Source organism: Cantharellus anzutake (assembly GCF_015039405.1).
Source record: "Cantharellus anzutake strain C23 chromosome Unknown EI90scaffold_1, whole genome shotgun sequence".
Lineage (NCBI taxonomy): Eukaryota > Fungi > Basidiomycota > Agaricomycetes > Cantharellales > Hydnaceae > Cantharellus > Cantharellus anzutake.
Window position 1 is genome coordinate 1142187 of NW_024066951.1, and position 27917 is coordinate 1170103.

The 27917-nt window shown below is 49.2% G+C and overlaps 14 protein-coding genes across 14 annotated transcripts; 8 read left to right on the forward strand and 6 right to left on the reverse strand.

Moving 5' to 3' along the window:
- Positions 1 to 63: 63 nt before the first annotated feature.
- EI90DRAFT_3149441 (glutamine-hydrolyzing asparagine synthase) lies at positions 64 to 2752 on the forward strand. Its single transcript, XM_039065586.1, has 9 exons — positions 64 to 314; positions 369 to 517; positions 577 to 1144; positions 1205 to 1495; positions 1558 to 1660; positions 1713 to 1902; positions 1959 to 2220; positions 2276 to 2479; positions 2530 to 2752. The coding sequence occupies exons 1-8, from the start codon at positions 149 to 151 to the stop codon at positions 2431 to 2433; spliced, it is 1887 nt and encodes a 628-aa protein (XP_038923843.1). The 5' UTR covers positions 64 to 148; the 3' UTR covers positions 2434 to 2479; positions 2530 to 2752.
- EI90DRAFT_3027675 (uncharacterized protein) lies at positions 2542 to 3715 on the reverse strand. Its single transcript, XM_039058008.1, has 3 exons — positions 3656 to 3715; positions 3372 to 3600; positions 2542 to 3317 (listed from the first exon to the last, which is right to left on the reverse strand). The coding sequence occupies exons 1-3, from the start codon at positions 3661 to 3663 to the stop codon at positions 2901 to 2903; spliced, it is 654 nt and encodes a 217-aa protein (XP_038923844.1). The 5' UTR covers positions 3664 to 3715; the 3' UTR covers positions 2542 to 2900.
- Positions 3652 to 6065, reverse strand: EI90DRAFT_2901996 (Dbl homology domain-containing protein; the record flags this gene model as incomplete). The annotated part of the gene is made up of 6 exons (XM_039054078.1): positions 3652 to 3717; positions 3757 to 4200; positions 4257 to 4526; positions 4582 to 4731; positions 4806 to 5570; positions 5652 to 6065. Coding segments are annotated over 6 exons (2109 nt in total), but the record flags the coding sequence as incomplete, so codon positions are not given.
- A 731-nt stretch (positions 6066 to 6796) lies between these two features.
- On the reverse strand, positions 6797 to 7731 carry EI90DRAFT_3027677 (uncharacterized protein). Its single transcript, XM_039058009.1, has 5 exons — positions 7533 to 7731; positions 7401 to 7482; positions 7126 to 7341; positions 6997 to 7070; positions 6797 to 6940 (listed from the first exon to the last, which is right to left on the reverse strand). Exons 1-5 carry the CDS (start codon positions 7701 to 7703, stop codon positions 6866 to 6868), a joined length of 618 nt encoding a protein of 205 aa, XP_038923846.1. The 5' UTR covers positions 7704 to 7731; the 3' UTR covers positions 6797 to 6865.
- A 14-nt stretch (positions 7732 to 7745) lies between these two features.
- On the forward strand, positions 7746 to 10221 carry EI90DRAFT_2987262 (uncharacterized protein). The gene is made up of 5 exons (XM_039056006.1): positions 7746 to 7923; positions 7975 to 8465; positions 8521 to 9153; positions 9204 to 9337; positions 9391 to 10221. The coding sequence occupies exons 1-5, from the start codon at positions 7906 to 7908 to the stop codon at positions 9996 to 9998; spliced, it is 1884 nt and encodes a 627-aa protein (XP_038923847.1). The 5' UTR covers positions 7746 to 7905; the 3' UTR covers positions 9999 to 10221.
- EI90DRAFT_2900659 (DNA repair protein endonuclease SAE2/CtIP C-terminus-domain-containing protein) lies at positions 9976 to 10650 on the forward strand (the record flags this gene model as incomplete). Its single annotated transcript, XM_039054042.1, has 3 exons — positions 9976 to 10191; positions 10260 to 10480; positions 10548 to 10650. 3 exons carry the CDS (start codon positions 9976 to 9978, stop codon positions 10648 to 10650), a joined length of 540 nt encoding a protein of 179 aa, XP_038923848.1.
- Positions 10651 to 10984: 334 nt separating this feature from the next.
- On the forward strand, positions 10985 to 11938 carry EI90DRAFT_30618 (uncharacterized protein). Its single transcript, XM_039060590.1, has 2 exons — positions 10985 to 11850; positions 11905 to 11938. Exon 1 carries the CDS (start codon positions 11209 to 11211, stop codon positions 11728 to 11730), a length of 522 nt encoding a protein of 173 aa, XP_038923849.1. The 5' UTR covers positions 10985 to 11208; the 3' UTR covers positions 11731 to 11850; positions 11905 to 11938.
- Positions 11939 to 12091: 153 nt separating this feature from the next.
- Positions 12092 to 12704, forward strand: EI90DRAFT_2901337 (vacuolar import/degradation protein Vid24; the record flags this gene model as incomplete). The annotated part of the gene is made up of 3 exons (XM_039054062.1): positions 12092 to 12393; positions 12487 to 12579; positions 12641 to 12704. Coding segments are annotated over 3 exons (459 nt in total), but the record flags the coding sequence as incomplete, so codon positions are not given.
- An 885-nt stretch (positions 12705 to 13589) lies between these two features.
- Positions 13590 to 15062, forward strand: EI90DRAFT_3114605 (uncharacterized protein; the record flags this gene model as incomplete). The annotated part of the gene is made up of 1 exon (XM_039062686.1): positions 13590 to 15062. The coding sequence occupies one exon, from the start codon at positions 13590 to 13592 to the stop codon at positions 15060 to 15062; it is 1473 nt and encodes a 490-aa protein (XP_038923851.1).
- Positions 15063 to 15256: 194 nt separating this feature from the next.
- Positions 15257 to 16284, reverse strand: EI90DRAFT_3027687 (uncharacterized protein). Its single transcript, XM_039058010.1, has 3 exons — positions 16241 to 16284; positions 16106 to 16186; positions 15257 to 16049 (listed from the first exon to the last, which is right to left on the reverse strand). The coding sequence occupies exon 3, from the start codon at positions 15821 to 15823 to the stop codon at positions 15335 to 15337; it is 489 nt and encodes a 162-aa protein (XP_038923852.1). The 5' UTR covers positions 15824 to 16049; positions 16106 to 16186; positions 16241 to 16284; the 3' UTR covers positions 15257 to 15334.
- A 247-nt stretch (positions 16285 to 16531) lies between these two features.
- Positions 16532 to 18181, forward strand: EI90DRAFT_30711 (uncharacterized protein). Its single transcript, XM_039061277.1, has 4 exons — positions 16532 to 16602; positions 16666 to 17444; positions 17496 to 17590; positions 18012 to 18181. The coding sequence occupies exons 2-4, from the start codon at positions 16718 to 16720 to the stop codon at positions 18051 to 18053; spliced, it is 864 nt and encodes a 287-aa protein (XP_038923853.1). The 5' UTR covers positions 16532 to 16602; positions 16666 to 16717; the 3' UTR covers positions 18054 to 18181.
- Positions 18182 to 18416: 235 nt separating this feature from the next.
- Positions 18417 to 18736, reverse strand: EI90DRAFT_3114608 (uncharacterized protein; the record flags this gene model as incomplete). Its single annotated transcript, XM_039062687.1, has 2 exons — positions 18417 to 18592; positions 18661 to 18736. The coding sequence occupies 2 exons, from the start codon at positions 18734 to 18736 to the stop codon at positions 18417 to 18419; spliced, it is 252 nt and encodes an 83-aa protein (XP_038923854.1).
- A 3040-nt stretch (positions 18737 to 21776) lies between these two features.
- On the forward strand, positions 21777 to 22326 carry EI90DRAFT_3027708 (uncharacterized protein). The gene has a single exon (XM_039058011.1). It carries the CDS (start codon positions 21835 to 21837, stop codon positions 22147 to 22149), a length of 315 nt encoding a protein of 104 aa, XP_038923855.1. The 5' UTR covers positions 21777 to 21834; the 3' UTR covers positions 22150 to 22326.
- A 3492-nt stretch (positions 22327 to 25818) lies between these two features.
- On the reverse strand, positions 25819 to 27626 carry EI90DRAFT_3149450 (FAS1 domain-containing protein; the record flags this gene model as incomplete). The annotated part of the gene is made up of 4 exons (XM_039065587.1): positions 25819 to 26761; positions 26827 to 27110; positions 27201 to 27275; positions 27352 to 27626. The coding sequence occupies 4 exons, from the start codon at positions 27624 to 27626 to the stop codon at positions 25851 to 25853; spliced, it is 1545 nt and encodes a 514-aa protein (XP_038923856.1). The 3' UTR covers positions 25819 to 25850.
- Positions 27627 to 27917: the final 291 nt, after the last annotated feature.

Below are 27917 nucleotides of genomic sequence, written 5' to 3' on the forward strand. Positions count from 1 at the left end.
TTTGAATTAACGCGGGTGCAGACGCCTCGCGCCCATTTCGTCATCGGAGGATTAAGCCGATGACTCGGCCGAAAATTGAATACGGATTGATCATTCAGTTCAATCTTACTCCGATCTGCTCTTCGCGCATTAAGGACTAGAGGGATCCATGTGTGGGATATTTGCAGTTCATGGGCTGAAAGTTCCAGCGAGTTATCGATCGAGAGCCATCGCGTGCTCAAAAAAGCAGAGGCATCGTGGCCCGGACTGGTCTGGATGCTACGTGGGGAGGGAAACTATTCTAGTACACGAGCGCTTAGCTATCGTAGGAGTTGGTGAGCACAGTGCGTTCGTTTATCTCATAAAAATATTGATTTTTTTTTCATGAGACTCTGGCGCCCAACCTCTAATTTATGAGGATCAACGACTGGCACTTGCTGTCAACGGAGAAATCTATAATCATGTTCCCTTGAGGGAGTCCCTTTTCCCCGATGCCAAATTCAAAACGCATTCTGACTGTGAGGTCATCCTCCACTTGGTGAGCTTTGCGTGGTCATTTGGACCTTGTCATCATCGTATATTGAGACGCATATTTAGTATACGAGAATGTCAACAACCGAACTTTGCTCTTCTTTGGACGGGATTTTCTCCTTTGTGTTGCTTGATGAGTCAGTGACGCCCTCGCGTGTTGTCGCGGCTCGGGATCCTATAGGTGTCACTACCCTTTATCAAGGATGGAGTTCCTCAGATCCATCAAGAGTGTATTTCTCCTCGGAGCTCAAGGCCCTTGCCGAGGAGTGCGATAAGATCATTTCCTTCCCTCCTGGTCATGTGTACGACAGTAAGACTGGAGAAACTGTCAGGTATTACAACCCTTCATGGCTTCACACCGATGAAGATAATGCCGAGATTCCGGAGAAAGAGCCGGACTTGACTCTTCTTCGAGAGGCTCTCGAGGCGGCGGTTCGTAAGCGGCTTATGAGTGAGGTGCCTTATGGAGTGCTTTTGAGCGGCGGATTGGACTCGAGCTTGATTGCCGCCGTGGCGGCTCGAGAGACGGAAAAAGTCGCACTTGCTCAGCTAGAGATCCGGAAAAAGCGACTTGCAGCGATAAGATTTGGTAATGGGACTGGATCCCGGACGCCAACTGAGCTTAAAGAACAGGGTAGGTGTGCGCTGATCGACCCTTGACGCAGGCTGAATTAGTTGTAATCAACTTTGCTAGCTTCTCTTGCCTCGTGGCCTCAGCTCCACTCTTTCTCCATAGGCCTCCTGAATTCCCCAGATCTGCTGGCGGCTCGGAAGGCAGCTGCTTACCTTGGGACAGTCCATCATGAATATACCTTTACTGTCCAAGAAGGGTTAGATGCGCTTCCTGAAGTTATTTATCACCTAGAGACATACGATGTGACCACGGTCCGAGCCAGTATACCGATGTACTTGCTCAGCAGGAAGATTAAGGCCATGGGCGTCAAGATGGTACTCAGTGGTGAAGGGAGTGATGAAATTCTTGGTGGTGTGTTTCCCTTCTTCCCTGTTCGGTTTGTTCAAAACTCCTAATTTTACGGTCATATTTAGGATACTTGTACTTTCATGCTGCGCCAGATGCCAAGTCGTTTCATCAAGAATGCGTTAAACGCGTCAAGAATCTCCACACTGCCGATTGTTTGAGGGCGAACAAGTGAGTCAATTATCTTTTTCAATCATATGCTTCATTGCATGAACTATATCAGGTCGACAATGGCATGGGGCTTGGAAGCACGAGTTCCGTTCCTTGATAAAGCATTCCTCCAAGTTGCAATGAACATCGATCCGAAGTACAAAATGTTCAGCAAAGGTGCCAATGACAGAGACGCGGAAGGAAGACTCAAGGAAGAAAAATATATTATCAGAAAGGCATTTGATACAGTGCAAGATGGTAAAGTAAGAGACCTCTTCATAGTGCGCGCAGTCTTCGGACTGAACATAAAACTGTGTAGCCATACCTTCCCGACTCTATACTGTGGAGGCAAAAGGAACAGTTTTCTGACGGTGTTGGTTATTCCTGGATCGACGGGCAAGTTTACATTTTTACACTTAGGGCATACCTTGTCTCTCACATTTCTAACCCCATCGCGAATAGGATGAAGCATTACGCAGATAATGTCGTGTCAGATGAGGTGTTTTCCAAACGCCATGAGACGTTTCCCGCCGATACTCCCGATACAAAAGAAGGCTATGTCATTCGTGAAATATTCCAAGGTATGGTCTTAATCTCCCCACTTATAGGTTCCACCTACTGAGACGGCTCTTTCAGGTTTTTTCCCGTCTCAGACGGCGGCAGACACGGCCGTACGATGGGTTCCCCGTGAGGATTGGGGCTGCGCCGCAGACCCCAGCGGGAGAAGTGTCAAAATTCACAACGCGGCATATGGGATCAAGGTTGAACGAAGCATTGATGACGTCACGAAATAAGGAATTAGTTTCCATTTCCGATCTGGTTACCGAGATGATTCTTACTGTTGAGTGTTAACTTTCTTTATTGGCTTAGATTTATAGAGCAACTCACAGCTCAACGCGTGCATGGAAATGACTTTGTATGGCTAATACGTAGTACATATCTGTACTGAGAGCACGCATTTCGGGACTCTTTTGTATGGTGAATTCGGAGACTGAGACGTATCCCTGAAAAAATAACACTATATTGTGCCATGGAAATGGTAAGTTAACCATGAAGTGAGACATTATCTCGGCGGAAAAACAAATTTGAAGGAGCGAATGGTCGCAGCGGGATATAAGGGAATTTGGTGGTGAAGACAGGTCAATGTTAATTAGCTAGATAAAAAGAGTGTGAATCGTCGTTAATGCGTAAAGAAACCATGGTAGATCTCGTCCTTGATTCCAGGCCTTAGATAGCGCATACTTCATACAAAGACACTGCCTTAATGCGAATCACCCAGCATGTTGGATGAATCCCTGTTGAGAGGTGGATCATGAGCGAGGACATCGCGGTAAAACCCGACACCCGAGTCTTGAGTTAATTCGCTCGGAGCAGGAGATGGTGGTGCCAGCTTGTTGGCGACAGCAGTCAGTTTAGGAGGCGTCGGGGCGGAGAGTTTTTGTTGCCTGCGAGAACTACCACCTGTCCCGGTGGTAGGCAGAGGGGAAGGGCCCGTACGGGCAGCTGCAGGACTGCCCCAAGGAGGTTTCGAATTGTCGGAAGTTTTACGATTCGAGGGTGGGTTGTTGGCTGGTGTAGGCGTGTTCCGTTTATTGGTGGGTCGAGGAGTAGGTGAAGCTGGGTCAGCAGGCTCGGGGGATCGCATCCTCGAACCAAATTTGGCGTTGGCAGTCGAAGTCTTTCAGTGGTTCCGTCAATAACAGTGTCACGGACCATGAGCGAACAAACTCACGTATGATGATGGTGCGTTACCGCGGCGTGTTGGCGTTGCTTTGGCCTGGATACCGTTCGGTTTCTTTCCCGGCGGAATGGCGAGGGTAACCTTATCGGCACCCCAGTATGAGAAACTCATTTTACTCTTACGATCAGAGTCACTGGAGTCCGCGGTCTCGTCTTCTTCTGCATCCTCACCAATCTGGTTCGGCTTACTGGTCCCCAGTGCTGAACGTGTGCGGGTTATGCTGTCAGAATTATTATGAGAATTTGGACTTTCCCTGAATATACTTGTAAACTCACTCTTCCATGGTGACAGCACCTTCCTTCGGCTTCGCCACCTCGCCAATCGTCCAATGCTCGATCTAAAGGGGAGTATGTCACAATAAACCCCACAATGAAACTGAATAAAGACGCGCTTTGATAAACTTGTATAGGTTTCTCGGTTTTGTGTTCAAGTTTCGCCGTCCAACAGTGGTATGTTTCCCTTTCCCCTGCATATCAGGGAGCGACGTTGCTCTAGATGATGTGCTTGACACCAAGGGGAGAGTTGTAGTGCCGGTCCTTTGACATCTCAGGACAACATCGCTGAAAGTGACAAGCCAAAGATCCTTCTTTCCGCCAGGTGTTGGATTACTGGATGATCCGCCTTGGAACGGGACACTGAGGCGCCTAAAGGACGTCTTAGTTTGGACGGCTTTGGAACTGCCGTTCGCTGCGGAGGATGAAGTCCCGGCAGCCACAGCCTTGCTTCCTGGTGACGACGAGTTGGAAGTTAAAACCGAAGAGGCGGCCGAGAGAGGTTTCTCCCCAAGAAGCTGTCTTGAGGGTTTAGGTGCAACTAAAGCCTACGCTCAATTCAATGAGTTGTATGAGGCACAAAATGTTACAAGACAGCACGAACCTTGTTCTTGTCCAACCCATCGATTCGAGCAAGCGCGTCCCGCGTATTATCACGTTCTTCCTTCTGTATCTTCTCGTCCTCGATACTCCGCACGATTTTCTCTATTTCCGCAACCATTGAAAGTGTACTTTCATATTCGAATGTCGAAGGGTCAGTGTGAAACAAAAGATTCTGGAAAAGAAGGGGGTATTTGAGGAGGCGCTGGAATGGCTTCGACAAAGAGATTGCTAGCCCTGTCTCCCCCTTTGCAGCTGCGTCATCTTCTAATTTCTGAAATTTCCAGGTTCACCATTAGAAAAAACGTAAAGGCTTCATGTCCACGAACCTTCAGCACTGTGCTGACATGGATCCAGTCGGCAATATCCTGCTTCTTGGGCTTCTTGGAAAGAGGTGCAGTTGATAGCGCATTGTCCACCTGCTCCAATGCACGCTCAAGATGGAGGACGTATTTGGCGTACCCGCGAAGAATGTGTGACTGCGGATTGGGGTGTGAGTGTGAGTGTGCAGTATAGGTATCAGACGGTATTCCTGATCAAAAAGAACACTTACCTGCGAAATGAATACATCGGCAAGGGACCTCACCAGCGGATATTGTTCCTCGTATCGCTTCCTCAACCCTTCGTTCAGAGAAAGATGACCTGATAGAATGGTGTGTTCCAGTACTTTGAGACATTCTCGCAGATCCTCGGGGAGTAGATGAGGCGGAAGGCCCGAACCACTCGCACCGGGCTCAGCAGGTGTGGATTGCTTCTTCGAAGATTTACTATCCCCACGAGCTGGGGTAATTGACGGAGGTGCCCCACCTCGATAGGGTTGGTCCGCGCTGTATATCACAGATTGTCGTCCGAGTGAAGCCGTGGACGCCTGGGGATTTTGACGCGGAGGTGGTGGGAGCGATACATGCGAACGGGATGGAAAAGGCAAATTCTTCGCGTTATTCCCAACTCGTCCACCCACCCCAGAGGCGTATGGGGAATTGGTTGTCCCCGGCACTGTATTTTTCCCCGTGGCATATCCACGCCCAATCTCATCCTCTTCGGAGGATTCGCCGTCGGGGGCCGGAATAACAGGCGTCTGGTTTCCGATGGGACTCCGTTGTGGTTGGGAACTGAAATTGGGTCGAAAAACTGGATTCGAGCTCAAGAATCGAGACGCAATGGGGAGGTTTTCTACACCCCCTGGGGGTGGGATGTAGGGAGTCTCGGGACGGAGGTAAAAATCCTCCACCACATCAAGGAGTGATGGTGCTGTTACTGGTGCGGTCGAGAAAGGATGTAAGAGAGGATCGATAAACGTTTCCTTCATCTTCAGCAACTCAATGACGTATCTAAGTGAATATTCGAATTTAATTCCAAGCGTACTGCAAGAATTTCCTCACCGGTCTTCGCTGGCGACTATCTCCCATAAGACTTCTTGACGCGTGCGCTCACGAGCGCCAAGGTTAAAAACCAGATCCTCCTCTGCTGCCTCACTCCAGCTGGCTGGTGCCTGAATGCTTGTCCTGTTGCTGAGGTAGGACATGGGGCTACTAGACCGCATAGATTGAACCTCTTGTTGTGCAATGTAGGACGCTGCATAAGTTGGTTTCCGAGCTGTGGGACTGTGAACAAGCGCTGTACGGGATGATGAGGCTTTGCGTTGGGTATCTGAAGATGGGGTTCTATGCGCTGAAGAGGAATTACTCTGAGCTTCAGGTGATGTTGGTATACCGGGCCTGCCACTGGCAGCACGAATCGTTTCTGAGGTATTGCGAGGAGTGGCAGGCGTGCTGACAGTGCGCTGGTTTGGGACGGGATTTTTGAAAGTAGGACCACGGGCGATAGGACCCGGATTTGATGCTTCAGTAGAATTTGATTGAGAGCGTTGTCCGGAATGCTGCGTTGGTGCATTTTCTGATGGTAACGAGCTAGACGACGCAAATGCAACCTTTTTAGACGATAGCGCCGCATCGCTCTGTGCCAGAGGCTCATGCAAAGCCCGGGAGGGCTGAGAATCTGATACGCTATCTGTTGTTGGGCGCGACGAGCCGGGAATAGAAGGACCAGTGGTATCCGAATGAGTTGAAAAAGCGGATATCGGTGGAACCACGGACGGAGGGAATACATCCAGACGTTGATTGTCAACCGCTATGGGAGGAAGTTCACGATCGTTGTGTCCGAAGGGCGTCGCAGGTAGTGGCTCAGCATCAGTTTCCGAGACTGGCAGCGGTGGCTGGGCCTTTTCTCTAAAACTTCGAGAATCGATAGAGTCTCTGTCCTTGCTGTCCGGCTTTCTACCCCCATTCTTGATTCGACTGAACAATGCCTTCATCGCGTTTCTTTCACCCAGGAATGGCTATCGCTGGGCAAGACACAGAACGCGTTCTACGGTGGTGCAAGGAATCGTAGAAATCTTTCCAGGATGACCCAGGAGTCACCGCTGCTGTTGGCGACACGAATTTGTCCAGCAGCGGGGAATGGCCTCGAGGCACAACGTCCTTGGCGGAAGCAAATGCAAAATGTATGTAAAACCTGATGGCACAAAACTATATTCAATTGCAGCTTATAATAAAAATAAAAATGCTTCAGAAGTCAATCGTGTACAGATTCTAGGAGAGGAGAAAAACAAGTTCATGAAGGTAGTGTTGACATTTCTGTCACAACCTCCAATGCACGTTGCGCTCGTACAGCCAAAATCGGACCTTTCTGTACGTCCTGCGGCGTCAGCGCAACATGGCTCGTGCATTGCAAGTGACACTTACTAATTTAACTCCTTCACCAATATCCAAAGCCACCTGGTGCGTTTCCACAATCTCCGCCAAATTCGACAACAGAGCTGCACATAATTGAATGCCACCAGCTTCACCCGAAAGATCGGGAAGGGTACGTACGTTTGAAGTCAACTTCCATTCTTTCTTCATCCCAAAAGTCCCTGCCTGGAACTTGGACTTCGGCTGAGCGCTCGTGGGCCAGAATCCCATCTGTGAGATCCCTGACTTCTCGAGGGATTCTTCTTCGCTTCTCGCTGACAGCGTGGTCGTATGCGAGTCGCTCATTGTCCATTGCCCAAACAGTAACGTTGAGGGCCTCATCATAAGGCTCCATGTCTACCCAGAAAATGAAAGGTGGACGAAATCCCAGTATATCCCATGACGAAGAGTCTCACCTTCCTTGTCGCACGCCTCCTCCGGGTCAACACCATTAATTCGAATGTTAGATTTAGCGTACTCCATCGCTTCATTTCTCCACTACTGATGTTTTAATTCTCATACGCAAAGCATCCGTAGGGCATTCGTACCTGATGAAGGTGTTGCAAGAGCGTATCACGGGATCCTTTAGACGCGGATTTGTCCAGTTCTGCGTCTAAAACCGCATGAATGGCATTAGTGAAATGATCTTGTATGCGTTTCCAGTCTGCAGAGGTGTCGATCTCTATCAGTGATCCTTCATCTCTGGAGGATGAGTCCATCAGGAAGACGCGACGCGAGATGTTTGACGCGTCGAACCAAATATACCAATACAATTGGATTGGTAGCACCCCTGGTAACCGCCTGTTCAGAAGCACAGAAGTCCCGCGTTAAGTAGGATGGAGGAGTCCCAGTCGCCTGAACGTGAGTCAACCCCTAACAGAGTATACTTCAATTTATCCAAATTTTCCCATCACCGCAGTCATGGATCTGCGCACGAAGGTCAGCCCGACTCGAATCTTGACTTGGAATGCATTATAATGCCCCTCGTAGCTCATTCACGCGCAGAAATTTGCGGATCAAGTCTTAAGGGAAAATTTTGACCTTGAGCAGAGAGTTCGGATCCTTACCGACAAACTCGGGTTTCGCTCCGTGCAAGAGGCTGAAGAATCCCAAAGTCAACCGCCTCTTGAAGTTCTTCTTCAGGAGAAACTGGATTCTGCTCGGAAACATATAGCTTCGCTTCAAAAAGCAGCTATTGAATCTTATGAGGAGCATCACAGTGAGGTCGAAATCCTGCGGAAACGTATCAATGAGCTGGAGAATGAGCGCTTGCTTTCGAAAGAAGCTGGCTCGCTTTCAATGCATAGGGATATTAATTCTAGCAGTGACGTCGATGCTCTCAAATCCGAATATGAGGAGCGCATAGAGGAGAAAAACATCGTCATTGCAGAGCTGAAAAACAGGCTTTCTTCCCAAGTCCCCAACCTTGGTTCTGGCACCAGAGAGAAGCAATTATCATCTCCCATCCCGGACGAAATGAGGCGCGTAACTGGTGACGCGCTGCGTTCCATTATTGCTGATCCAGTGCCTTTACAGCCCACTCATCATCTCTTCACAAAATACTGCGGACACTGCTGAATCCCTTGCGCGTCTTGAAGCCCGTCACGCTGAGCTGGAGCGTAAATACGACCTTCTTCGTGACGAAAAACGTGCAATATCCCGTAAATTCTCGGATCATCTGAAGAAGTGGAAAAATTTCAAACTCTGGTGGCTCAAGGAATATGAGGCCGATAAACGAGACGCAGAGAATGGTGCCAATGATCCCCCCAATACCAATTATATCAAAAGACAGCGAAAGATCATTGCAATGCAGCAGGCGCTGGACTCTGAAGGAAACGACGGCCCAACTGCGCTGAACAAACTGCTTTCTTCGGCAACGGAGGCATTGAAAGGGCATGGAGAAGATGCGGAGGGACTTGCGGGTCGCGCTCCGTCGGAAGGATCTTCCTCAACACGATCTGGCGGTATTGTTCCTCCCAAGCCGTCTTCCCCAGGGGTCAGTTTAAGTAGTATCGAAGCAGGAATGCAAAGGGTCTCGAACTCGGGAGAGGGAACTGATGGCGCCGCTGCGCTTGACTCTCTACTGATCGAGAAAAACCCGCCAACAATATGTTCTGGCCTCCCAAGCGCGAAGTCTCACACACTCGAGACAAAGCTCGACAATGATGCGTGAGGCGAGGGCTTTTTATGCACACATGACTTTCTGATAAGGCAGTTAGACTATCTGCGATGCCAGCACTGGACCTCCATCGATCAGGGTCGACGCCCGTGCCAGTCTTTTATCCACAGGGCGAAATGCCGACAGTCGTTGACATGCTTCATTCTCGATCACCCTTACTAGAGTCGGTGCCAGGTTAGTTCTGGTCCTGCTGAGCCTTCCACATACCACCTACAGCCCTTGCACAGTGACGCCGTCTGGGAGTCACTCTAAATCATCCACTATCGCAGAGGCAAGCCTAAAATCTAGCCCTGCACAAAGGGTCAGCACCAAAATGACGTCTCAACGTCGAGGGGAAAGGAACACAGGTGTTGAGCCTCGCTCGCGACTAAGTACAAGCGTTCACAACCCGAAACGTATTCCTCAAGAGTTCATCGATGATGCGGAGACCGAACCAGAATCTAAGCCTCACGATGGACCCCGGATGCCCCCAAGGATTCACGATACGCCGGGCCCTCGTTTGCAGCGACAACATTCCTCACCAGCAACAACACCACGACGGCACTCCAAGAAACCTTGGTTACCTAACTCAGCAAAGCTAGACACCACGTACAATAATGAGGAGGGTGTTGTTGTGGAAGACGACGCTGTTCCTGTGCCGACCTCATCCTTACACCGGAAATCTCACTCAAGTGCCTCGGTGCTCGAGAGGCGTAGCTCTGAACCAACTTCCATGACCAAAGAAGAGCGGGAACAATATTTTAAAAGTCTGAAGGGGAAAACACATGAAGAATACAAACGGGAGTATGCGCAATTCAAAGGGAGGGGTCGGTATGCGCACCAGCCTGCCAGGTGAACCTTGCGTCGAGAGCCTTTTAGTGTATTTTCTCAACATTTCTGAAAGCGGCGAGGAAGACGAGGACATTTTCCTCAAATATGAAATTGATAAAAGCAAGAATGATGGGCTTGACTACCACTTCGACGGGGTCGTTCGGAAGAAGCAGGAACGACAGAAACTCCATGGGACGGACTGCCTGTGCTGTCGCGATGTGAGTCCCGTCCCATCGGTCTCGTCAAGACGTACTCAATCATCTCACGTGCACCCGCCGTTAATCAGTATTATGATGCAGTCGGACCTCTTCCGTCCCGACTTCAACCTCCGCTGTGGAGGTCTCCGAGCCCATCGGAATCGCCGTCTTCGGGACGGAAAGCCCAGGACCGCACTGGGACCTACTCTCCCACATCGCCAAACAGGGATAGGACGATCAAAGGTCATCAGCAGGAGGTCTCACGCCACCGGCACAATTGGGCCCCGCCTTCCACACCACCAGACTATTGGTGCGTTTCGGGTAGTTTAATAGATGCAGGCATGAAGGGTTAGAGAATTTTTTTTCTCTGATTCCAGGACTATCGGTTTCCCCGATACACAACAAACGAAGGAGATCAATGAGAGAGCGAGACAGATGAGAGCAGAAAAGCGTAAACTCATCGAGGAAGACGCGAAGTAAGCTCTGTTTGGGGAACTTTATTCCCCCATGGTTAATCGGGCTTACGATCATGCGCATACAGGAAACCAGATGGGCGCTACAGGAAACGAAAGAAGTGACGTATTGTTGATGGGAGAGGTCATGAAAGATTAAAATGGAGGTGCCGAAACGGAAGGAAGGAACAATCCAATGTTTCCGTTGCCCGACTGTGCTATGCCATCTCGTGCACAGCTTAATCTGCGCTAATAGACCTTTCCGGCTCGACCGTACCACCCGGGGCAACGTCGGCAGCACTGCGCCGGCGGTAGGGTTGTAATTTTTGGCACGGCTAGAGCGCACGAGTTGGTTCTCCGTCTGGGAGATAGCTTGTAATTATTCTTTCTCGGTCATTCGTGACTTGGGATATTATGATGCAGAATTGCCACATCGGGTGCCGGCATTGTCCGTGGCGTTGAGTAGGTCGTGAGGGCCGAAACCTTCATTTGCATCGCATTCATAAACCAAACCATCATCCCAATTCCTAACAGCAGTTCGCGCAATCGCCTCGCTAGCGACAACGACGACAATCGAACTAGAAAGATGCGAACGGAACAAGTGCTTGCAGCAAGTCCTGCTCACCTTCCCAATCCTTATGGCACTCCAGCCGTTTCGGTGCTCAAGATGTGTCCCGAGTGCAATGGCACCGCCCCCAGTCATCCCGGAGACGTCTCCAACGTGTATCTTTGCTCAGAGCATGCACGACCGCAACCTATTCCAATCTCCCAGCACGGTGCAGGGCACCAGCCATTTACGGAGAATTTGCGTCGTCCGATGGACCGAAAGCGACGCCCCTCAACTGCCAGCTCGTCTTCGTCTGATATTGGTGAATTGACGGAGTCATCGCCCGAAGAAGGCCCTGTCAAGGGGCAGAGGCGAAAAGGGGCCACTCAAGCGTGGCCCTTGGCTGGTGTCGAAGGTCTTCCTGCACTGCATATACCCCCAGCACCTTCTACCTCCTCATTTTCACCTACTTCTGCGACGTGTCTTCGAGGACTTTCCCCTGTTCGTCATTCTTATACGTCACCCCGCCCATTGTGGAGTCATCGAAGTCGCAGCAAATAGTTGTGCATTCTCGACCAAGAACCAAGACGATCATCGCACCTTCGACTTCAGTGGAAGATTCTATCCCTAGCCCTTGCGCAGATATTACACGCCTACGCGTGAGCTCAACCGGTCGTGGAGGTATGTGGTGACCGTGTTTTCCATGTCCGCTCCGTTTAATGCTTTAAACTACTTGCTCGTCTTACGTGCTTGCACGATTCATTCCCGGCACAGCGCTACACCCAGGCTCCGTGTTCACTGGTAGCCAGAAGAGTGGTCAGAACAGTTACGACGTCCATGTTACTATAGTTGTACGTTTGATGGCACCTCACCACATCCTTCCATTTTTCAATTGCGCCAACAGGATGTAAATTTGTCCACTTCGACGTTATGCGGTTACCTCCGCATTCAGAACCTCACACAAGACTATCCAGTGATGACTACGTATTTTGACGCAGAGATCATTGGACATCGATTCGGGTTTCTCACCTCAAACGATTGGGGTGCCACGGAGCAGGACGACCTCAAACATTGGGGGAAATTCCCTGCGTTTCGGATGCTCAAAAATGAACTCAAACGACCTGGTCTAACTATCTCTGAGCAAGAGAGACCTGTGACATTCATGCGATGGAAGGAAAGGTTCCTCGTGCCTGATCACAAAACCAAAGAAATCAATGGCGCAAGGTAAGCATATGATTCGTTGCTTGATGGCTTCGATACTTTCTCACATCTCTTACCGACAATTGGTTGACTTGTCACTCTCCTTTATTTCCATAGTTTTGCAGGTTTCTATTATGTCGCCATTAAAGAATCGAGTGGAGGCGATCCAGCCACCATGACCGGTTTCTATTTCCATCCTTACTCCGAACCGTGCGTCATCCACATGTTCTCAGCCTCGTTGCTCTCCAATTAACGTACTGTTCATCCTCAGATACCAGCAATTATCCCTCACCCATATACCCGAACGCACTTCATCTTCTTTTGAATTCTGCTAGACCTTGCTTCACGCCCAGCTACTGGTGGATCACCACAATCGCACACCTTTCCTACCCTCCTTTCCTGGTTAGTCAACATTGCAGTTTCCTCCACATGCCAGGCCGAGCAATCATCATCTCTTGCGTCAACGCTCACTCTTTTCTGTATGAGGCCCCAATCATGTTATCGTTTGCCTATTGTTGTCTTTGTCTGCATCTGTACAATCCGCATTTTTTTTTTTCAAATATCGATATCTAAACACGCTGTAACGCGATGGTAGGGCCTGGAATTAGCTAAATCCATGTTGCCAGTTAAATCCCGACCCAAACCATTAAGCGCCCCAAACATCAGTTGACGAGGTTTAGGGCGCTTCTTTTGTAATTGAGATTCCTTCGGTCACTGTATCGTACGTAAAGTCCTCGAGACCCTGGCTGTGCACAGTTTGTTGGCAGCGCGGCTTGAATCGCATCGGCATGTTGGAGCGCAGGAGAAGGCGATGTTCGTAGCACAAGGCGGTACAGAACTCTGTCATACAAGACCAGCCCCTGGATCAATCCGTTAATGACAGCCAGCTGTGCACCCACACCCGAGACCGCAAGCGACTTCTGCAACGGTGTATATATGGCTGTGTGAAACCCACAGGGCGGAGCCGAAATTAATGTGTGCAACAATCAGCACCGTTGCCTCCTATCGCCCCTCATTCCTCAGTAGTCATTGAGCTCCGGCCGACAGAGCTTACGGAGTCACTGCGCCGGCCCGAAAAGCGACACGGAGCGCCGTATCGAAGGTGGTCAACCCAACATCTGAATCTCGCGAATCCACAACGAATTTGATCAGTTCCTGCACCTTGCAGTACATTCTGTTGCCACTACTGTCTGTCTCTGCACACACACACACACACACATATGGGTTCCAATCACCAAAACTTCTTACATTTGGAAAACGAAGCTCCCAGATACTTTCGGATCGATGACCTGCCTATAGATGTCATCTGCTACATATTCGTCATTGCGTGCAATGACACGACGAGAGGAGTTGGCTCGGATGGCTGCCGCGTGCCTCGGTTGATAATGACCGTTTCTCGATTTTGGCGCTCCATTGCGGTGAATGAACCGCGTCTTTGGGCAAATATTAGGATTACGGCAGTGGATGGGGACATGGAGGGGAAATTACAGGCGTTCTCAGAGAATCTAGCTCGATCAAAAGCGTTGCCGCTTCACCTCACTGTATCTTCTGACTTTCGTTCCACTTCAGAGCTTCGTCGACGCATCAAGGAGATTGCAACCCCTCATCTTCATCGTTGCTGTTCCTTAGGCGTTACCCTTTATAATTCTGACCTTCCAAACGAATGGATTCCTGTCACACAAGAATTCCAGTCATTAAAGGATGTTAGGCTCGATCTTATGTCGTGGTCGCAACAGACCGTAGATTTAGGTCTGCCTGAATGCCTTCGCTCTCTTCAAATCCATGCAGAAGGCTGTAGCGCCTCAGCGTTGCGTTTCAATTCTGAGGTTGAACATCTTTCTTTGGCGGTCAATACCGAGGATGCGGCAGCGGGCCTGCAACACAATGCCAAGCGCCTCAAAATCCTAGAATATACACTTACGGATCCCACCAACGAAGCTGGTTCAAGTCCATACCCCTACTCATTACCACAGCTCGAGGTTCTCATGCTCAGTGAACTCACCGGGTTCCCTTGCAAGGTCGCCCCACAACTCAAACATCTTCAGTGCATTTCGTCAATTTCACTATATAGGGGCCCATTCTTACTTGAGGGATCCGCGGTTCCACCGGAGATAACAAGCATTTTGAGCAGGTTAATCACCTTGGAGATAGAGGAAATAAACCAACCCGAGAGATTCGGCGAGGATTGTCTCATTTACTGCAACGTACTTGAACACTTGTCTATCCCAATCTTGCATGAAACAAGCATCGGGATTCTAGAGTATCTACTTCCATCTGGGTCTCATCCTCAAGGTTCCACATCGGTAACATTTAATGTCGATCGTCACCCACCATCGAGTTTGCACTCGAATCACCATGGCCCTACAATAATGCCGACGTCTCACTGCCCGAATCTCAAGACTGTATTCCTTTCAATATCTCCGAGGCTAACATTCAGAGCCCGAGCACGCATTTCACGGTGCATTATCAAGCTCCTCGATGCCCGACCAAATCTCTTGAAAGTCAATTTCTCCACATGCAGCGAAATTGATACCCCTTTAGCCTCAGATTTTTTTGATGCCGACTCGAACCCTCGATCCGTGCCAATAGTCACTCAGGATCTCCTAAGGGCTTTCCCGACCAAGGTGACTGCCGGGCGACGCCAATCACTCGCTGTTTTTCAGCCGTTTGCTCGCAAGTGCCCCCGATTGTAGTTTCTTTGTAGGCATCATCTGCTCACCCGGCGCGGATCTGGCTGAGCACATCATGTGGCGGATCAAATGACTTATGAGGGAGACGCAAGGAATCGGTGGGGGGGAGGGTTCGGCGCTAGGTCTTGCAAGAACCAGAGACTCCGGGGGCATGACCAGTCTTTTCGTTGAGCGATCATTGTGTCTTAATAGTTCAACTTTGCGCCTTGTTATCGATACATGTGATGGCAAAAACTGGACCATTGCGGGATATGAAGCGAAAAACACTCTCTCGTTCAAGGCAAATTGGTGTTAATGAGAAATAAGGGAGAAAGCGAAAAGGGGTAAAAGGAAACAGCTCGATCGCTCCCTACGTCAAGAAAAAGATAATCCTCTGCTTCAATCATCTTCCCCATCCTCCGCCCACTTCCGCGACCATTCCTCCCAATTGCCCCAGGGTTCCTCTTAGACCTAGGCTCCAACACTACATGAACAACGCCATTATTCGCTGGAAGATTGTTGACTTCCATGCGGTGACCTTGGACAATCGAAGAATGCCCAGGCAACGTCTTGGCCTCCAACTTCCAACCCTGCAAAGTGGTAGGAAACAGGAAATCCGAATCCGACTCGACTCCTTTCGTCAACACTCGATCTCCTTCACGGTCATCGGGTAAAAGGATATCTTTCTTCTTGTATGCACTGTGAATCCATCCGGTGTAGACGATATGATGTGAGATTGAGGAAATTTGATCAGAATTTTCGTGTGATAATTTCAAAACCCTCATGGACAACTATTTTCCACCTAGTAAGCTTCTTTTTTGTGGTCACTGTCACCACCGCTAGAGTGCTCGAGGGACTCGTTATGTCGGAGGTAAGCTAATGCATTTTCACGAGAAGGGACAATGTTGCGCTTGTCAGGAACATCGTCATGGGTCCGGTAAGAAGGGAAAATACGGCCATCCGGGGTAGAGAAGGCCTTGTTTGTCTGAAGTATCCTAGCTGCCGAGATATCTGGAATATTTGATTCTGGATTGACAGCTGTGTCTGAATGTCGGGGAGAATCATACTGCTCGAGTCCTCGTTCAAATCATTTGCAGGCGCTTCAGCGTTTATTTGATTGGGGAGATAGCGTTGTCGCCAGTATGGCTCTATCGCTGATTAGTAGTTGTTGGGCTCAAGCCGACATGGCTATTGCCTCTTACAGATATGCCACTGTACCGGTGTGGACAAGTGATACAGAGTACTGTCTTGAAGGGATGGAATCATTGGACATAAATAGAAGACCTAAAGTAATGCGTAGTTCGAGCAAGCATCCTTCTATTCTCCAGTGTGGAGCATGGCTGACTCCAACATGTTCTACCGGATCCTAGGCAGGTGACTACGATCCATAGAATGACATGGTCAGTGTGTTCGGCAGGGATGGAAACGGGAGGAGCCCAATGACTCGCTGGGAGTTAGGGACACATCCAAGGCATATATAGAACACAGCTGAGATCGCAGCGCGTGACACTTGCCATTAGCTCGTCCTGAGAACGGAAGAACGACCACGTTTTACTTACAGCAAGTATGTATAGCAGTTCCCATCCCCAATCGCATCGTTGATTTGATCAGTTCTTGCACCTTGCAGTACATTCTGTTACCAGTACTGTCTCTCTCTGCACACACACACACACACACATATGGATTCCGATCACCAGGACTTCTTACATTTGGAAAACAAAGCTCCCAGATACTTTCGGATCGATGACCTGCCTATAGATGTCATCTGCTACATATTCATCATTGCGTACCATGACACGACGATAGGAGTTGGCTCGGATGGCTGCCGCGTGCCTCGGTTGATGATGAGCGTTTCTCGATTTTGGCGCTCCATTGCGGTGAATGAACCGCGTCTTTGGACAAATATTAGGATTACGGCAGTGCATGGGAATATGGAGGGGAAGTTACAGGGGTTTTCAGAGAATCTAGCTCGATCAAAAGCGTTGCCTCTCCACCTCACCCTATCATCCGACTATCGTTCCACTTCAGTGCTCCGTCAACGCATCAAGGAGATTGCAACTCCTCATCTTCATCGTTGCCATTCCTTCGGCATTACCGTTTATAATTCTGACCTTCCAAATGACTGGATTCCTTTCACACAAGAATTTCAGTCTTTAAAGAATGTCAGGCTCGATCTTATGTCGTGGTCGCAACAGACCGTAGATTTAGGTCTGCCTGAATGCCTTCGCTCTCTTCAAATCCATGCAGAAGGCCGTAGCGCCTCAGCGTTGCATTTCAATTCTGAGATTGAACATCTCTCTTTGGTGATCAATGCGGAGGATGCGGCAGCGGGCCTGCTACACAATGCCAAGGGCCTCAAAATCCTAGAATACAAACTTACGGGTCCCAGCAACGAAGCTAGTTCAAGTTTATACCCTTACTCATTACCACAGCTCGAGGTTCTCATGCTTAGTAAAGGGTTCCCTTGCAAGGTCGCCCCACAACTCAAACATCTTCAGTGCATTTCGTCAATTTCACTATATAGGGACCCATTCTCACCTGAGGGGTCCACGGTTCCACCGGAGATAACAAGCATTTTGAGCAGGTTAATCACCTTGGAGATAAGGGAAATATACCAACCCGAGAGCTTTGGCGAGGATTGTCTCATTTACTGTAACATGCTTGAACATTTATCGATCCCAATCCATGAAATAGGCATCGGGATTCTGGAGTATCTGCTTCCATTTGAGTCTCATCCTCAAGGTTCCACGTCGGTAGTCGGTCGTCACCCACCATCGGGTTTGCACTCGAATCCCCATAGCCCTACAATAATGCCGACGTCTCACTGCCCAAATCTCAAGACTGTATTCCTTTCAATATCTCCGACGCTAACATTCAAAGCCCGGCTACGCATTTCACAGTGCATTATCGGGCTCCTTGATGCCCGACCAAATCTCTTAAAAGTCCATATCTTCAATGAACTTGCCCACTCAGATTCTTTCGATGCCGACTCGAACCTTCGATCCGTGCCAATAATCCCTCAGGATCTCCTAGGGGATTTCCCGACCAGGGTGACTGTCGGGCGACGCCAATCACTCGCTGTTTTTCAGCCGTTTGCTCGCAAGTGCCCCCGATTGTAGACCTATGTTTCTTCGTAGGCATCATCTGCTCACCCGGCACGGATCCGGCTGAGCACATCATGCGGCGGATCAAATGACTATGAGGGAGACGCAAGGAATCGGTGGGGGGTGGTTCGGCGCTAGGTCTTGCGGGAACCATAGACTCCGGGGGCATGACCAGTCTTTTCGTTGAGCGATTATTGTGTGTCAATGGCACGAAAAGGGGTGCAAGGAAGCAGCTTGATCGCCTCCTACGTCAAGAAAAAGATAATCCTCCCCTTCAATCATCTTCCCCATCCTCCGCCCACCAATCTCCCCAGCGTTTTTTGTCCTTTCCTTCCCTATCCTTCTTAGACCTAGGATCCAACACGGCACCCAACACATGAATAATGCCATTCTTCGCTGGAAGATTGTTGACTTCCACACGGCGACCTTGGACAACTGAAGAATGCCCCGCTGGCAGACAGAGGCAAGTGAGGTAACGTCTTAACGACCTTTCGTCGACACTCGATCTCCTCCTTCACGGTCATCGGGTAAAAGGGAATATTTCTTCTTGTATGCACTGTGAATCCATTTGGTGTAGACAATGTAATCGGGCATGATGTGGAATTGAAGAAATTCGATCAGAATTTTCGTGTGGCAAGAGGTGGTATGTAATTTCAATACCCTCATAAACAACTATCTTCCACCTAGAAAGCTTCTTTTTTGTGATCACTGTCACCACCGCTAGAGTCCTCGAGGGACTCATTATGTCGAAGGTAAGCTAATGCATTTTCACGAGAAGATACAATGTTGCGCTTGTCAGGAACATCGTCATGGGTCCGGCAAGAGGGGAAAGTACGGCCATCTGGGGTAGAGAAGGCCCAGCCTTAGCTTATTCATCTGAAGCATCCTGGCTGCCGGGATGTCTGGAATATTTAATTCTGGATTGACAGCCATGTCTGAATGTCGGGGGGGATCATACCGCTCGAGTCCTCGTTCGAATCGTTTGCAGGCGCTTCAGCGTTTATTCGATTGGGGAGATCGAGATTCTAGCGTTGTCGCCAGTATGACTCTATCGCTGATCAGTAGTTGTTGGGCTCAAGCCGACATGGCTTGTTTGTTTGTTTGTTTTATTCTGGATATTTAACGCTCACACGAGCGCCAATGGCAGGGTCTCGAGAAAATACACGCAAATAAAGTAAAAATAACAGATAAGTCCGATCTGAGAACACTCGTGACGTCCTTCTTCGTCCGAATGAAGCCCAAACCATAAGCCGACATGGCTATTGCCTCTTACAGATGTCACTGTACCGATGTGGGAAGTGGTATGGGGTACTGTCTTGAAGGGATGGACAAGCATCTTCCTATTCTCCAGACGATGGTGTGGAGCATGGCTGACTCTAACATGTTCTACCGGATCCTAGGACGATCCATAGAATGACATGATCGGCAGGGATGGAAGCGAATGATTCGCTGGAAGTTATATATATATTACAATATAACTGGTGGACACCGCTTGACGCGGCAGGTCCCGCCACTCTTCTGTCCTCCGGGGGAAGGGGCAGGCCCGACGGGAATTTGGTAACAGTCGGCAAGCGGAATATGCGCAAGTAGGCGATCACGAATATGCGACACAGTACAAACGGTGGAGGAACTGGAAGGTAGCGGCGGTCCGAAAAGCATGAGAGAAGCAGCACAGTGGGACGATAGTACAAAGAGCAGGGGGGAAGGCTGAGTAAACGGCACGAGAGTGGTGCGGTATAAGAGAAATTGGTTAGTGAGTTGGGAGGACCCTGGGTTATCTAGAATTGGCAGTGATAGAGGACCTTGTCATCGAGCGCGTTCGATCAGGGTCGAAAAATTTACAAGACCCGCTACAGAGTAACGGGAATTTTATTGTTTACTGTAATGTTTTCATTTCACGAGACTAATCACGGGGCTACGAGTCTGCGATCAGCCTGCTGATGCTGAAGTTTCGCCCGCTCGATCATATTCTGCCGCGCACACATTCCTTTGCCGGTTCAACCTTCACGGGCTGCCGCGCAACCTGACCACTTAATGGGACCAGGTTTCTTTGCCTCAGTCGTACGCTGGGTATATATTCTGGTGCGGATGCGCGGGCACCTGCAGCGGAGGTACGTACTGAACCGCAACGATTAGCCCAGGCTATACGTATAAGGGGTCTTATATAGTCCCTTTTCGCTCCCTTCCTATCCACCTGAACTCGTCTCTCTCTCTCGGTGAGCAAGTCCATTTGCTGCTCTTTCCCAAAGCTCATACCCGTGACCTATCGTGCCGCTTTCTTGGCTGCAACTTTTAATCGTCCACACTTGCCCGGTAATCGCTGCTTTTGCGCTTCCCTCCCCTTTCTCCACCTTATCGTTTCTATTCACGTCTGAATGAATGTCCTGTGTGTGCGCTTTTCTGTTCTAGTCACACGTAAGCAAAGGGACCACGTTGTACGTAACTTCAACACAGCGGGTATGTATAACAGTTGCCATCCCCAATCGCATCGTTGATTTGATCAGTTCCTGCACCTTGCAGTACATTCTGTTGCCAGTACTGTCTCTCTCTGCACACACATGGATTCTAATCACCAGGACTTCTTACATTTGGAAAACGAAGCTCCCAAATACTTTCGGATTGATGGCCTGCCTATAGATATCATCTGCTACATATTCGTCATTGCGTCCCATGACACGACGATAGGAGTTGGCTCGGATGGCTGCCGCGTGCCTCGGTCGATGATGAGCGTTTCTCGATTTTGGCGCTCCATTGCGCTGAATGAACCGCGTCTTTGGACAAATATTAGGATTAGGGCAGAGCATGGGAATATAGTGGGGAAATTACAGAGGTTTTCAGAGAATCTAGCTCGATCAAAAGCGTTGCCTTTCCGCCTCACCCTATCATCTGACTGCCATTCCACTTCAGTGCTTCATCAACGCATCAAGGAGATTGCGACTCCTCATCTTCATCGTTGCCATTCCTTGGACATTACTGTTTATAATTCTAATCTTCTAAATGACTGGATTCCTTTCACACAAGAATTCCAGTCATTAAAGGATGTTAGGCTCGATCTTATGTCGTGGTCGCAACAGGCCGTCGATTTAGGTCTGCCTGAATGCCTTCGCTCTCTTCAAATCAATGCAGAAGGCCATAGCGCTTCAGCGTTGCGTTTCAATTCTGAGATTGAACATCTTTCTTTGGCGGTCGGTACCGTGGATGCGGCAGCGAACTTGCTGCACAACGTCAAGCGCCTCAAAATTCTAGAAATCAAATTCATGCGTCCCACCAACGAACACGGTTCAAGTTTATACCTTTCCTCGTTACCACAGCTCGAGGTTCTCATGCTTAGTGAACCCGGGTTCCCTTGCAAGGTCGCCCCACAACTCAAACATCTTCAGTGCATTTCGTCAGTTTCACTATATAGGGGCCCATTCTTACTCGCAATTCCACCGGAGATAGCAAGCATTTTGAGCAGGTTAATCACCTTGGAGATAAAGGAAATATACCAACCCAAGAGATTCGGCGAGGATTGTCTCATTTACTGCAACATGCTCGAACATTTATCGATCCCAATCCATGAAACAAGCATCGGGATCCTAGAGTATCTGCTTCCATCTGGGTATCATCCTCAAGGTTCCACGTCGGTAACATGCAATGTCGATCGTCACCCACCATCGGGTTTGCACTCGAATCCCAATAGCCCTACAATAATGTGGACGTTTCACTGCCCAAATCTCGAGACTCTATACCTTTCAATGTCTCCGACGCTAACATTCAAAGCCAGGGTATGCATTTCGCAGTGCATTGTCAGGCTCCTTGATACCCGACCAAATCTCTTAAAAGTCAATATCTCCAACGAACTTGCCCACTCAGCTTCAGATTTTTCTGATCTCGACTCGAACCCTTCACCTGCGCCAATGATCGCCCAGGATCTCCTAAGCTCTTTCCCGACCAGGGTGACTGTCGGGCGACGCCAATCATTCGCTGTTTTTCAGACGCTTGCTTGCAAGTGCCCCCGATTTTAGGCCTATGTTTCTTCGTAGGCATCATCCGCTCACCCGGCGTGGACTCGGCGAAGCACATCCTGCAGCGGGTCAAATGACTATGAGGGAGACGCAAGGAATCGGTGGGGGGGCGGTTCAGCACTAGGTCTCGCAAGAACCAGAGACTCCGGGGGCATGACCAGTCTTTTCGTTGAGCGATTATTGTGTGTCAATGGTACCTAATAACTGTTCAGCTCCGCGCCTTGCTATTGATACATGTGATGGAAAACACTGGATCATTGCGGGATAAGAAGCGAAGAACACTCATTCAAGGCAGAATGGTGTTAAAGGGAATAAGGGAGAAAGGGAAAAGGGATACGAGGAAGCAGCTCAATCGCTTCCTACGTCCCTTCTTGGACCTAGGCTCCAACACGGCGCCCAACACATGAAAACGCCATTATTCGCTGGAAGATCGTCGGCTTCCACACGGTGACCTTGGACAATCGAAGAATGCCCCGCTGGCAGACAGAGGCAAGCGAGGTAACGTCTTAACGAGATGGACCTCCAACTTTCAACCCTTCAGGGAACGGGAAATCCAAATCCGACTCTACTCCTTTCGTCGACACTCGATAGGCTCCTCCTTCATGATCATCGGGTAAAAGGATATCTTTCTTCTTGTATACAGACGATGTAATCGAGTATGATGTGGAATTGAAGAAGTTTGGTCAGAATTTTCGTGTAGCAAGAGGTGATAATTTCAAAACCCTCAGGGACAACTATTTTCCACCTAAGCTTCCTTTTTTGTGGTCACTGTCACCACCGCTAGAGTGCTCGAGGGACTCGTTTTGTCGGAGGTAATTTAATGCATTTTCACGAGAAGGGACGATATTGCGCTTGTCAGGAACATCGTCATGGGCCCGACAAGAAGGGAAAGGGGGCAGAGAAGGCACAGCCTTGGCTTGTTCGTCTGAAGTACTTATCCTACTAGTAGCTGCCACTAGAGTGAGAGGATATCTGGAATAACTAATCCCGGATTCACAGCCGTATCCGAACGCCGGGGAGAACCACACCGCCCCCGTCCGAATCGTTCGCAGGCACTTCAGCCTGTATTCGATTGGAGAGATTCTAGCGTTGTCGCCAGTATGACTCTATCGCTGGTTAGTAGTTGTTAGGCTCCAGCCGAACATGGCTATTCCTCTTACAGACGTCACTGCACCGATGTGGAAAGTGACACGGAGTAGTACCTGTCTCGAAGGGATAAAATCATTGGACATAGATAGAAGACCTAAAAAGGTAATGCATGGTTCGAGCAAGCATCCTTCTATTCTCCAGACGATGGTGTGGAGGGTGGCTGACTGCCAAGGGCTCCGGCATGTTCTGCGGTCCGCAGTACCACGAGATGGCATACTGTACTCACAAGACCAAGAACCTGTCACGCATCACGCAGGCTTTGAGGTCGGAGGCGCCCTTGTCACTGTAGTAGCAATAATTTCAATTACCTGTCTAAAAAAGGAAATCACATTATATAATCAAAAACAGAAAATCGCCATCTGCTCCTCCAGATCGCACACGCGTCTGACACGTCTTTGGGAAAGAGCAAAGCTGTCCATTTGACACTTCATGGAATTTGCGAGGGGGGGGGGGAATCAATTTTTACATTTACAATATAACGCGGTGACTGATTATTTTGATTTGACTCCCCGTTATGGTATAGGCAAGTGCCGGCCAGTTCTCCCGCGGCTGGCTCTCCCGTGTCACGCTCAAACCCCTTGCGGCTCTTGGTCTTGTGAGTACAATATTTGGCCTCGAAAGATCGCGATTGGAGTTAGGCAGGATACCAGCCTCTATAGATTGGAGTGTATATTTAGCTGCGCTCCTCGCGTGGGATGAATTGAACCAGGGCTCAAATGAATGGGAACTCAGGGTTATTTATTACTGTACCTCTTGTTGAGTCTGGTGTTAGGGATTTCACTCTGACCAGCTGGGGCACCGGCAACAGGTGTGGCAGTCGTCGTATTCCTCGACTTGACCTTCCGGACGCTACTTTCGCAGAACACTTTTCGCATCAATTAATGATCTGCCCATTCAACTAGTCGTTGTTCCTCTCCGAGGCGTTCGTCAATGGGTCAAGAAGATTGCAACTCCTCATCTTCACATCCTTTTTGACCTTACCTTGGATGTTCCAAATTTACTGGATCCCTTTTCCCGCGAGAATTCAAATCATTAAAGGGATGTCGACCTCAACTTTGTTATCGTGGTTGTCGCAATGGCAGATCATGCCATTTTTACTAAGCCTGCTGCCTGATATGATCAGAACGCCCCTTCGCTCGATCTCATTTCTATCCATGCGGAAACCACTTTAGTAAAGCTCCAGCGCTCGTTGCATTGCGATTCCGCGAGATCGAATCATCTTTTTCTTTCGGCGGTCTCATGCAGTTACAGCCGAGGATGTTGGCGTTGGCGCGGCAGCAGGCCTTGCTAACGTACTGTGATGTCAAGGGGCCTTAAAAAAAAAATTACAGACTTATATAATCCCTCTTATGGAGGCCTATATCGCCAACTCATTGCCATTGCTTTGCTCGAGGTTCTCATGCTCGATGGCGGTGTTAGGTTCCCTTGCAGGGTTGCATCGCGGGCTCAAACATCTTCAGTGCAATCGGGACAGAATCACTATATGCGGGAACCCATCTTTCATCTGAGGGATATACAGTTTCACCAAAAATGAAAAAAAAAAAAGCATTTTTGGGAGGGCTAACCACCCTGGAGGTAAGGGGGGAAGTTCTCCAAAACCAGCAGAGAACTCCAATCGACTGTGCCGTGATCGTCTCGCTCACCGCCACAGCAGTCTTGAACGTTTTGTTTGTTCGTTCCAAGAAACTTCAAGCCATCCAGATTCTAGTAGAATTCACCCCCCCCCCCCCCTTGTTTTTTTTTTTTTACCTGTATCTTGTTCAAAGGTTCCACGTCCGTCCGTCCGTAACTTTCAATGTCGATCCTCACCCCCCCACTCACCCCCCACCGCCATTACAGGCTCCTTCTTACTTGAACGAGGCCCCATATCCCTCCCTACAATAACGCCAACGATCGACGACGTTATCATTTGCCCAAAAAATATATCTCCACTGTATATGTTTACCTTTCGATTTCTTTCTTTGGGGGGGGGGGGGGGACAACCACCCGAAACTCTCGCGCACATGTCACAGTGCATGTATTGCCAAAGCTAGCTCCTCGATACCTGACAAAATCATCTCTTTAAAAAAAGTCCATACCGAATAAATCGCTTATCCTTCAGATGCGTAGCCTTTTTGGGGATATGGACTCGTACCCCTGCGAGCGCCAAGACCTGTTTACCAATGAACCCCTCCTGTTTAGCTGGGGGTATATGGGCTCCCTCCCAAGCACATCCCGTAGAGACTCAAATGACCATGAGGGTGGGTTGGGGTTTAACTTCAGAACCGGGCCCGCACTTCCACGATTCCTGAGGGCGACAAAAGAAAAATACTGAGTCGTCGTAACGTTGAACGATTCAGGATTGGTGTTTGATACTGTACAACTTTGGCCCCCCTAAGTAATTGATACATACGGCGGCAAAAAAAAATTGTTTAACATTGCCGGACAAAAAAAAAAGGGGGAGGAACATTCAAGGTAGGGTAGGACGATGCGAAAGAAAAGGTGAGAAAGCTAGCTCAAGTAGTAGCAAGTAGCTCCCCACACGTCAAGAAAAAGAACCATGATTTTCCAAATCATTCCTCCGCCCACCTCGGCAACCATTCCTCCCAATTATCCCAGTCCTTGTCACCCTTCTCTTGCCTATCCTTCTTAGGCCTAGGATCCAACACGACACCCAATGCATGAACGACACCATTCCTCGCTGGAAGATCGTTATCTTCCACACGATGGCCCTGAACAAATATATCGAAGGAAGCCCCGCCGGGGAGAGGCAAGTTGGGCAACGTCTTGACGATATGAACGTCCAACTTGGCACCTTTCAAAGCGGTAGGGAACGGGAATTCGAAGTCCAACTCGGTTCCTTTGGTCGACACTCCATCTCCGTTTCCTTCGCGATCATCGAGTGAAAGGACATCTTTCTTCTTGCGTACGTCGTGGACCCATTCGGTGTAGACGATGTAATCGGGTATGATATGGAATCGAAGAAGTTTGGTGAGAGCTCGCTTGCCGAAGGGAGAGAAGAGGTAGTTGACTAGTTTCTGGGGAAGAGCTTTCCACGCATCGTTCGTGGGTGCAAAGAGGGTGACGCTGGGAGTTCCAACGAAGTGACCATGATGTTTATGATCGTTATCACCATCACCATCACCACCGAAACGTCTAACCTTAATCTTATCTTTATCCTTATCGTCATCCTTATCATGCTCGTACCACCAATTCACCGCATCCTCGAGACCAACTTTCTGGATAGCGGACGTAAGTGTAGAGAAATACTGAGGAACGAGGAACGCCTGATCGAGGACACCGAATGGAGGGAAGAGTGGGTGGTCGATGACATGAATGACACCGTTCGAAGCCCACACGTCACCCCGCTTGATACGTGCGTACTTGTTGAGTGTGAGGGATGGAGGGACTAGGGACTTTTCGAGTTTGACGCGTTGAGGTTGATGATCAAATGAACCTTCTGGAGTGACGAGATCCGTAGCGACTGTTGATGGTAAATTATAAGGAAATCGAGGATCAACGTTAAATAACCTTGATAAGGTAACTTACGACTGGAGTTCCAGCCGAGATGGAAATAGTTCAGTTCGTATGGTAAGAGGTGATACCTCAAAACCTCACGAACAATCTCCTTGATGATCTTCCACTTGTGCTTCTTGTCGTCGTCATCGTCGTGGTCATCATCATCACCGCCACCAGAGCGCTCGAGGGACTCGACACGTTGGAGGAGGTAAGCTAATGCATTTTCGCGAGAGGAAAGAATGTTGTCCTTGTCGGGATCATCATGATGAGGGCGAGAAGGGAAGGCGCGGTTATCTGGGGCAAAGAAAGTCCAGCTGTGTGGTATGATCGGGAGAAAGGTTATAGACGGGAAGAATTTGTCAGAGAGGTGTGTGTAAGCGCGATATATATACATGGTCACTCACCCGAGATGATGAGACTCGTCAAGTTTCTTGCGGAATTCGTCATCTAATTTGATGAGCTTCGTCAACTTTGTGAAACTGTTAGAGCATATATATGTCAGTAGTGCGTCGTCATCGAGAATGAGGCAAGTTGGAGAATCGAAACACAACATACTCCTTTGACTCGGAGATGATCTCCCAGATCGTCTTCAAAGGTCGGTCATCCTTCGTGACCCCTTCGAAAACGTCAAAGACATCAAGCTCAGTCCAACCAAAAGCACCCGCTATAGTTTTCCAAACAGAATTCAAGCGCCATTCATGAGGGGGCGAAGTCCTGTGTTCTGACGTCAAAGGACCGACGCGAAGTTGAGACCAACCGCTGTCGGTGTGAGGAAGGGTGAGAGCTGAAACTCGAGTGAGGAAGGGGAGAGCGAGGACGAGTAATTTCATGTTAGGAAGTTATCACCACCTGGGGGAACTCGACAAAGTTTGAAGGGAGATGGAGGGGGGACGACACCAACGGGATGATTTATATGCTTGGAGAATAATATTGTTGTTTTTTTGCAACCGGTACCCCAAGCAAGGAGGTCAACTCGATTTGATTATCCAATGAAACTTGAAGCGGGTCGGATGTGAAATAATGGCTCGGCATGAATGTATGATGACGTTCCCGTCACATGCATAAACCACGCGCCATTCGTGGTGGTGCAAAAGCTCCAACACGACTGGTCCCATGCGAAT